At 38.6% G+C, this 10,117-nt stretch overlaps 1 protein-coding gene and 1 long non-coding RNA gene across 2 annotated transcripts; one reads left to right on the forward strand and one right to left on the reverse strand.

Annotated features, from left to right (window-relative positions):
- The first annotated feature begins 5,518 nt into the window (after positions 1 to 5,518).
- On the forward strand, positions 5,519 to 6,396 carry LOC118516978. Its single transcript, XR_004908214.1, has 2 exons — positions 5,519 to 5,723; positions 5,802 to 6,396. It is a non-coding gene; the product is annotated as an uncharacterized LOC118516978 (long non-coding RNA).
- A 449-nt stretch (positions 6,397 to 6,845) lies between these two features.
- LOC118516977 lies at positions 6,846 to 9,489 on the reverse strand. Its single transcript, XM_036062802.1, has 4 exons — positions 8,971 to 9,489; positions 8,498 to 8,906; positions 8,114 to 8,430; positions 6,846 to 8,051 (listed from the first exon to the last, which is right to left on the reverse strand). The coding sequence occupies exons 1-4, from the start codon at positions 9,098 to 9,100 to the stop codon at positions 6,868 to 6,870; spliced, it is 2,040 nt and encodes a 679-aa protein (XP_035918695.1). The 5' UTR covers positions 9,101 to 9,489; the 3' UTR covers positions 6,846 to 6,867.
- Positions 9,490 to 10,117: the final 628 nt, after the last annotated feature.

Consider the following 10,117-nt stretch of genomic DNA (forward strand, 5'->3'; position numbering starts at 1 on the left):
TGTGACAGCACCACCACGTGGCGGATATACCGCGTTTAATGCAAAAGTGTAAATAACTTGCTCATTTATGGATCGAATTGAGTGCGGTTTGAATTGTAGTGATGTGAACCGAGTGTGCAATCCGTTTCCGTCGGAAAAACGGTGTAAATTCGGAAATTTATGAAAATTGTTTGGCTGACGGCTCTCCGCCCACTCGTCATACAAGTGCTCGAATCCGCATGCAACGTCCTAATTTTGTGTCACAAGCCCGCCGGCCATACAAAATTGAGGACGTTTTTACATGGGCTGAGGACATTCTGAGGACGTTCGGATTCGGGCTTATGGGGTGGTGTGTGTGAGCGTTTGCGCTCCAGGGGTATACATGTGTGTGTGATCACGCTGTTTGTATGTATTGTGATATGTGTTTTCTTTCGCCTTGCCACTATTTGCTTCACAAACAAAACAGCTCTTTTTTAAATCATTTATTAAAAGAGGCTTTGGCCCTCAGAGACCTCATCCGCCTCTTTAAACACTCCGATAGTATCCGATGCCGGCTCCGAAACACATCCGGAAGCTTCCTACGCCGGCTCCGAAAGAGAGCTAAAGGCTTTCATTGCACTACGTTTTTCCCGCAAATTTTTAACACAATTGATTAATGCGACGGTCCCTCCGATACAGGAGCGATCTCGACGTGACGCGGATGTTTTGGCTGGCAAATTTGCTTTGCCTAAACACAATTCTAATCCATAACAGCAACTGCGGCCAATGGTTTGTTTCCGTGCCGGCACCGTACCTGTCAAGTCTACACCGACGCGACAGTACATACCAATACTGCGCGTTTACACGGTCGAGCAGTGGCATACACACGCATACACATCGACACAGGCTGTGGAAGAATTGACAGAGCAGCACAGACGCTCATTGCCGTACTGGCAAAGAGGGATAGCAATATGGAATGTTGCACACGAGCACAAAATTGGGTACAAAGCTGAGGACCTTGTGCGGAAACTGCTCGACAGGACCAGTGGGCGGCTTCCGAATTTTGACACAAGCAAAAACGGTTTCCCATCGCACAGAAATCTCCAGTACCCAAGCGACAAAAAATAAAACTGCTCAAATTGCAAGCAGCTTTTCTGGTAAAATCGGAAGTGTGTTCGGAATAGCTGTTGGTGGCTGGGAGGGTCTGCTGGGACATGTTGCAGTTGCTCGACTACTGATCGAATATGGATGCTGGAGCCAAAAGTGCCACGTATACTTTGGTGTAAGATTATTCGTCACAGCGTCTTTATGAGTGGATTTAAGTTGGCGAAAAGTGCTCGATTTTTTTCGAGCGCTGTTTGAATGAACCAAAGCTTTGGCGAGTGCTGTTGTTTTATTAGAATTGTTCGGTAGCTTAAAATACTGCTCTAAACTGCTCAAATATCCAGACAGGTGCAAATAGTGCATGATATATACTTTGGAGTGTGTGTGTTTACTGGTTCAGAGTGGCTCTAAGAGTAAAATGAAGTGTGCGATAAGTGCTTGATTTTTAAGCACTGTTGGAGTGACACAAATTATCGGTAAGTGCGTGTGTTGTTGTTTGTGATGTTAGGTAGGGCTTGAATAACTGCTCGAAACTGCTAGAATTTGCTGAGGGTGTTTGGTAGTAAGCGTGAAGGTGACAAATGTGCTAGGAAGGTGTTAAAACTAATCGTATTGCGGTCAGTGCTTCAACAGCCGCATTTCAGGATTACGACGGATATCGGCAGTTGTACTCGAATTGGGAGTCCGGATGGGTCGCTGTATGTGAGTATTGCGGTGATCGTTTTATGTTTTCGCCTTGCTGCTGTTTGTCACACATTAAATTCAAAGCAAAAGTTTTATCGTTCAAGCAGAACACGCAATGTGAACCCCATTTTCCGTGTGGTTCCTTTTTTGCTGGTTAAAGGTAATTATTATTAGTAAATTGCACATTTTTCCAAATGCAATATATCTAACAATTTTTTTTATGAATTTTAGATGGATGCGAAGAGCTGGAAGGTAATAGTAACAAACAAATACAGTCAGCGATGGCAAAGGAGATGTTGCGGAAGCGTATAACAGGCCTGGGGGTCCAGATGGATGTGATGAATGAGAGAATGGACAAACTCATCGCAATGTCGCGGCAAGGGGAGAAGAGCCAGGTCGTTTCTAATCATAGTCAACCATAGGCACCTATGCCCACCTCTGAGACAACATTGCTGCTGTAAATTAAAAGCAACGTGCGGGCGACGCTCTAAATGTAATGATAGGGCTAAGCCTTTTAGTGTTTGTAGTGATGGACAATAGAAAAAGACCACTCCTTTACCCGATTTTCAAACGACTGCTTGCGATATTTTTACAATGTATAATTTAAATTGTTTGAATTATTATAATTAATATTATTATTATTATCATCTTACAAAACTTTGGCAAAAGCATTCTCAACATCATAAGTTTTGATGTTCATTGTATTTTTTTTTTTGTCAAAAATTCACAAAACATTGAGCAAAAAAAAAACTTCAATGGAGTTAACAAAAATTTAGACTCAAATCAATTCAACGTTTTTATAACAAAGCTAGACGATGTGAAGGTTGAAAATGCGAAAGAGCGGATGTCCAGGACTATAAAAGAAAAATTTGATCGATTTTAAAGTGTGATAAATAAGATTATTTTATTGTACAAAATGTTTTGGTCATAGTGTCATGGGAGTAACAAAACGATGCTTAAAATCGATTTATCGTTTGATCAAAGGAAAGAAACGACTTGCTAACATTTGAAACTAAATTTTGCAGAAAAAACTTAGTTAATCCGTTGAAATTCGACACCATAACCTCAGCTTCAAACGTTTGTTAAACATCAAATCTGACACTCTGATGATCTCAGACTCTGATGGAAGTCTGATATCAAAAACTGATTTAATTTCCTTTGAAATTCAGTATTATGAATCATGTAACTAATAATTGAATCTTTCACCGTTCTCATCGCTCTGTCCACTTATCCATTAGATTGTGGGGGGCAAGGTGGTGATTTGCTGACTTTAGTACCTTTTGAATGTTAAAATGATTTTTACTTCCCTGAGTTGAAAAGAGGCCCATTGTCTAACACTTTTTCTCGTGGCATTCTCAAACATGTGAAAAATGTATCTTGCTCTTGGATAACACGCTCTGCCCTGATACTTGTCATGATGTTAGCTTCTGTAAACAACGCTAAATTTAACTTTACTTTGTTTCGGAAGTACTAAAAGACCGAAGGCAGAAGTCCGACACAAACAACGATCTTGTCCGGTCGGCAGGCGGTTTATGAATGCCCAGCCGCGGGGACATTTTGTATTTATTTCCACTTGACATATTTAAATCAAGATATATGCAGATATATACAAACATAAGGTACTTAAAACTATGGGAGCCTACACTTGTATGAATTTCGTCAACTATCACTTGTGAGCTATTCTCGAAGTAACAAAAATCTATGAGTATTCGCTCAAATGGACTTAAATTTTCTTGCCATTTAGTTGCGAATGTTTCTTTCACTATAATCTGTCTGGAATGACAGATTGGAAAAAATAATGACGTAATAGAAATCCTGATCCATATTCTTCCATCATGGTTAGCTACTTGCTGCCATTTTCATCCTCTTCGCCAGCGTGGCGTAGTTTTCTCTTTCAGTTTCTATGGTACTATCACTCTATCATGGAAAAGCAGCATTCCGTTCTCGATTCCCAAATAACTCTTAAGCTTAGCGTAATCTTTAAATTGACTCTACACATTTTGTGACCATCCGTATTTTACGTTCTTATAAACTTGTTGCATTGTCATATCGTTTTTCTGACACTTCCTTACCATTTTAATGTCTATGTGTGAGAAGTACTGCTACTGTGATTTTCTTTAACGCGCACACGTTCTGTTAGGATGCGGATTTCAATCTGAACTTTATTCCTTGATCCTTACTAGCTAACCTTACTTTTATACTTCTTGCACTACGACTTACATAACGTCTTCTACACACCACTATTACTATTAAACATAAAGCCATTCTTTCGCGCGTTCTCTTCCAGTTCGGACCGAACAGAAACCTTCCGTCTCCTAAACATACGCCATAAGTCCTTCCGAAAGCCTTCCGTGGATGTAAATCCGTTGTGATAACCGTCCGCCATCAGCGGTTTACATTCGATGAACATGGTTCCGGTTCATTTTATGAGCAGGGTTCATTCAAAATGTAATCAAACAGAATCCAAACATAAACAAGTTATCCTCGAAATAGTTTGGAATTTCGTAAATCTTTTCCAGGAAGTTTCGTTAACGAATATATTTACCAAAAAATTTACGAAAACAGGGGAACCAGATAACTTGGGAAATGGTACTGTTTGCTGTGTGAAATCGACAGAAATTCACCTTCTGAATACATACACCTTGTTCTAAATACATACACCTTGTTCTAAATACATACACCTTGTTCTAAATACATACACCTTGCTCTAGATACATACACCTTGGTTGTGCCTGGGCAGTGTTATCCCAGGCTCCAAATCAAAGTGAGTTGAGAGGAGGTGCCGTAAAAAGCCCGTTTTGACACATGGAAAGAAGTAGAAGACCAGCACCAGTTTGACGTTTACTTGACCGCATTGAATCAGCTGGTTATATGTGTTGTTTATCATTCTCGAAGCAATAACATCATTATATGATTTGTTTTCTTCCATTCTGCTGTTCAATATCGTTCGGAAAGCTTAGATCAAGTGAAGAAATCAGGATATTGTAGTGTGTCAGTGCTATCTGAGGTGATTCTGTTTTATATTTATAACTGTTTTTGGTGGTAACGATTCTGCGCCTATATGGGCAGGGCAGCTGACTGTATCGGCGGCATAGACGGAGCCGGTTTGCATCTCCGAACTATTGGAAGATCCGAGATATAGGATCATTCCACTTTTTTGCCGATCTGCAAGCAAAAATTCATCAAGAGCACAGCAGATCGAGCTTAATCAATGTATGCTAGAGATCACTTGCTTGACCAACAAAGAATGCTTGACCGCAGTTTGTTTACATTTCAGTCAAGTAAACGTCAAAATTTTTTTCAAAATGTCCGACCGAGAAATCGCTATTCCGACACCTCCTCTCAACTCACTTTGCTCCAAATGACAGATGAAAAGACGTCTTTTCGTGGTCTTTTCACCCACGAAAAGACCACGAAAAGACGTCTTAATAACACCTCATCGGACCAACTGTCATGGCGTGGTAATGTATACATCTTGGTCTTAATGTATACAACTTGGTTGGTAAAGAAAATAAAAACGTGCCGTTTTCAAGCAAGTAAAAACGAAAAAAAATCTTGTTTTTTTCTTGTAGCTGTCATTTATTTAAAATTCACACTTATTCATTCATATGCCATAGCTGTGTGTAGTACCCCCCCTTTACCGGTGGCTATCGTATCTTTTCTGTGTTATCAATTATATAGGGTTATAAGTTGATTTGAACTTGTGCTTACCGAGTTGCTTGTCCTCCATCTGATCCGTGTGAGCTATTGCGGTTGTGTTGTGTAGAGACGTAAACATCCAATAACAGAAGCAACCAAGCAACATGGAAAAGTATGTATTTTTAAAATACATGTAACAAAGGATTCGATGTATAATATATTTATCTCTTTGTTCGTGTTTTAACGATGTGGCGAATCATTTAGCACACCACGCAAGATCGTGGTGCTCAATATGAGAGACGGAAAATATGTTTTATCCGAGAAGCCGCAGCCTACAGGTATAAAAAATATTGGTTCATAAAACTTTAGAGCAGTATTGAGAGTAATATGTATTGTTTTTCATCGTTGTGTTACAGCTTCCTCATCACAACCAACACTACATCCAGATTTTATAAAACAACTACCAACGGCAAAAAATATATCCAAGAACATCCAACCTGCAACAAACATCGTTCACCGCAATGTTTCCGCATCCATTTCGGATTCCATTTTTTCCGCATCCAACAAACCCAACATTTCCAAACCCATAAGCAGCAATAGTCCCATAAATCTAGAGACAACAATATCCTCTATAGACGCAGGATTGCGCGATCTTTTAGTTTCAATTGGACAGAAAATGGATGACATGACAAAAAAAATTACAAATTTGGACCAGAAACTTAATGAAATAGAAACTAACCACGCCAACAGGGTTCGAGTTGTTGAGAAAAATCAAGCAATTATTAAAACTAAGCTGGACTTGATCTTAGATAAAATCTCTCCTCGTCCAGGATTGGTAACAAATAGTTCATTCAACTGGGAACCGATCGCATCCAAAGAAATGTTGGATGCAGTGGATCAGCAGCTTAATGATCAACAGTACAAAAAAGAATTTGAAGAATATCTGGAATGCCAGCTGCCAACAGATAGCTCGGAAGAAAGGCTTCATTCAGCGATGGACATCATATTTGCCAGACAGTTTGTTATAGAGATGAGCTGGACGGGAATTGGACATCCGAACCAAAAAATTCCGTTGTTTGGATATAAAAATATTCTTGCTTTATTTAAGCACATTGGAACCTTTCACGGAGTAACTCCAACTCCTCAAAAAATTAAAACATTCTTCCAAAATAAATTGAAGCATGCCCGCCAAAGACTGAACCTAGAAGGTAAGATTAAATCCACGCACCACAGACATCAACATTCTCATTATTAGTGTTTTTTTGTTTTGTTATAAAGTTCCTTCACTTACTAAGTGTCCTTATTTTTTTAAATACATGTAATATGATGTAATATGTATGTTAATAATAAAAACTCATGAAAAATGTATCATGTATAATATGTAAATATTTGAAATGTTATAATCCATAAATTATAGCAATTAAAAAGAACGATACAGAAAGAAAATCATATTGATTATTTATTATCTAAGAAATGCAAATATTAGCCTACGAGGGTATGAATTAATGGAACATATTGATACTCATTTTCTTTGGAAAGGGGAACAGCTACCAATTTACATCGTATATCCTCAATATTAACATCCAATTCCGTATGTTCCAGATCGCTCAGGTTTCCATGATGCATATGCATAAATTTAGAATTCAAAGGATATACAAAACAATCGTCTGTTTGAGACAATTTTTTCGCAACAATTTTTATGTTACGGTATTGTTCATGTGCAGTGATAAATTTGCACACATTACCACTTTTGGTCAAAAACCATTCGTTACGTTCCCCAGTTTTTAAAAGAAAGGCTTTGCGGACATGTAATGTTACCGTGCCAGTTCTGGTATGAACAGAAGGGAAATTTAAACATAGATTAGCTGAACGAGTGTTAAAAACTTCTTTTTCGGAAAGTCTATTTATAGTTTGCTCTAAGCATTTCCAGCCAGAACGCAATGAACGTTTTAAATGCTGCAAATGGTTTTCAAATGGATAAGAAGATATGCTACTAATTGGACCAAATTGTTCAACTTCTTTGAATATATGTAGCAGATTGTGTACATTGCTTGAAATAAATTCCGGGCCATAGATATTTGCGTAATGTTTTACATAAAGTTGAATCATCGTGTTTGCTAAAGGCCAATGTTCTTTGTAAACATTTGAGGAAAACAAAGTTAAGCTACAAAAGAACAGCATGAAGTGCTTGTATTGTTCTTCATTTGTTATCTCTTTGAGTATAACGAAACTGGCATAAAATAGAAATGAGGAATATTCTGAGCCTTTCCAGTGCTTATAGTCACGCAATGAACGGAACTTTCTGTGAATTTCAATAGGAAGTTTAATGTTGGTCAGCATTGCAGACAAATTGTTAATTTGTGTATTGCTAAGCTTTTTTTTAACGCCAAATTTTCCTTCCATGAAACTTACGATCGTGCGTTTGGTGATACCTAAGTCTATCAAATGTAGTTGATCTGCGACGATTATTTGTTTGATAATGTCGAAGTTATTTAGTTTCAACAATGGAGTACAATATTTATGATGACCTTCGTAAATTCGTAATTTGAACCCATGATCTGTTCGCTCAAGTTCAGTATAACTGGAAAATGCAGTTCTTCCATTAAGGCTTCTTCCTTTCGTTGCGCATTTCAAGCAACCATCTCGTGAGTTGAAACCAGCAACACCTATTTAAAAAAGTATATTAAGTTCCATACAATTTTCAACGTAATCTTATATTTTGTCTTACCTTCAATATATGCTCGAGCAGGTGAATCAGCTATAATGACACGTAATTCTATGGAAATCTTTTTGTTATTGATGGTTATTCCATTTTCCATAAGGAAGTTAAGTTCATCAACGAAGGGCTGAAGAAATTGATCGATATCTGCTGGTTTTGTTGATCCGCTGTAAACTGCAATGGTCATTACCGGCACTTCTGGAATGTTATGAACGTTGAATAATATTGGCCAAAATTGAAGATTGCTGCTTTTAAATATGGGTAATCCATCAATAGAAACATTAAGTTCCAGCTTAGAATACGAATCGAGAGCTGTATCGCTGCGGCTGAAAATACAAAACGTAACGTTTGTTATGTAAAGATTGTTGTTAACAACTTTTATTAGCTACGCACCTTAGTTCGTTGAGCAGACATCGTCTTATTCCGTTATACCAATACTGACTTCCGTTTATCGTTACAACTTCATTTGAGTCATTTCGATGAGTCTTCAGCAAAGTTCTAGCATCTTTTGGAAGATTACAAGAACTCACGTTTCGTATGATTTCCATAACTTGACTTATAGAATTATACGATTGATTGGTGGATATTGCCCATCGACGTAATTCGGCTTCTACATCATACCCTTCTGTGCGTTCTGTGTCCATTCTTTCATCGTCAGAGCTTTCAACTAAATAGTCCGTAACAAACTCATCACATTCAGGTTCGCTTGTCGTTTCACCGGCTTCTACTGCCATCACATTGGAAGATCCTTCTGAATGATAATCCATAGGTGCATCGCCTGCGCCTTGGTTGCTTCCAATAACTGGAAAACAAAACATATGCCATGTTATAAAAGAAACTAACAATGATATTTGCCCGTCTTATACCGTATGAACTTCCTCCTGCAGCTAGCTCTTCGTCATTCTGCTCTAGCAAAGCTGCTCGGCGCTCTGTCGCATCGCGATAACGATACAAATATGAATTATATTTTACTCGTTTAGTGAATTGGTCACTCATTTTTACAAGATTGGTGATATTAGAAGGCACTGAGCAAAAACGTAATTAAGAAGCACTCGGAAAATTTTTGTTTATACGGATAGAAGTTTTCTTTTTGTAGCGCGTCGGCCAGTCTGACAGGCAAAACAACAACAATCGCTGATCAGGGAACCAATATCAACAATATCATTACTCTCGATTTTTAGATTAAAATTGAAAATTAATGAAAAATCTTTTAAAACCAAATAAAATGTACATGTTAAATAAAGACATGAGTTTTCTATACGTTTTTTTATGATTTTACTATTTATTATTAGGTAAAAAGCCGTATAAAGTTCATGAACTCGCTGACTTAGTATTGTAAACAGAGGGATTTGGTCTTTTCATATGTTCCTTGCAGCCTGGGATGTCACTATAGCAGTGTCGAGGTGTCATCCGGTGCGCGTGGCACTTTGTGCAAAGTGCGCTATGGTTTTATTTGGGTTAAAAAGGGCGTAAAATTGTGCTCGATCCACCAGATATTATGCACAATGGAGGTAAAATGGCAAGTTTTACAGTACAAAAGTGAAAACGGCTCCAAAATCGGTGAAATAACGTGTATATAAGTGGCCCATGGTTCCAGCACATAAGTGCGGTAAGCAGACTCAGATGGACACAGTTTTCCCGGTGATAGTGAACCGATCGGAGCGCGGTTTGTGTTTCAGTTAAGTGATAAATGGCCAATAAAGTGGTTTCAGTGAAGAAACGGTGCATTTCCGCTGCTTTAAAGACGAAATGTAGCGCGTGTAGGCCACACCACCACCAACAACAACAACAACAAGCCGTCAAAGTTGGTTGGCAAATAATTTCCCGGGTTTGGAAGTGAGTGAAAACGGTCGATAAGGTGGCCAAAATGTGCGAAAGCTACGTGGTCCAAAAAGTGCATCAGTGGTGGGGGTGATGCAGTGTCGGGTGTGTGTTTTTGCGGCCAATTTCGCACGGATCTGTCCGGAAGCGGTCCTTTCCGGTGTGGTAGTGTGCAATCAATTGATCGAACCC

The sequence above is a fragment of the Anopheles stephensi genome, unplaced genomic scaffold (assembly GCF_013141755.1).
Source record: "Anopheles stephensi strain Indian unplaced genomic scaffold, UCI_ANSTEP_V1.0 ucontig423, whole genome shotgun sequence".
NCBI lineage: Eukaryota > Metazoa > Arthropoda > Insecta > Diptera > Culicidae > Anopheles > Anopheles stephensi.

What these genes read in the sequence shown, in the direction of transcription:
- LOC118516977 (XM_036062802.1), bottom strand. Translation starts at nt 9,100, where the DNA reads ATGAGTGACCAATTCACTAAACGAGTAAAATATAATTCATATTTGTAT. An exon ending in TGCAGGAGGAAGTTCATACG is followed by an intron (nt 8,907 to 8,970) that starts GTATAAGACGGG and finishes TTTGTTTTCCAG; the next exon opens with TTATTGGAAGCAACCAAGGC. An exon ending in TGCTCGAGCATATATTGAAG is followed by an intron (nt 8,052 to 8,113) that starts GTAAGACAAAAT and finishes TTTTTTAAATAG; the next exon opens with GTGTTGCTGGTTTCAACTCA.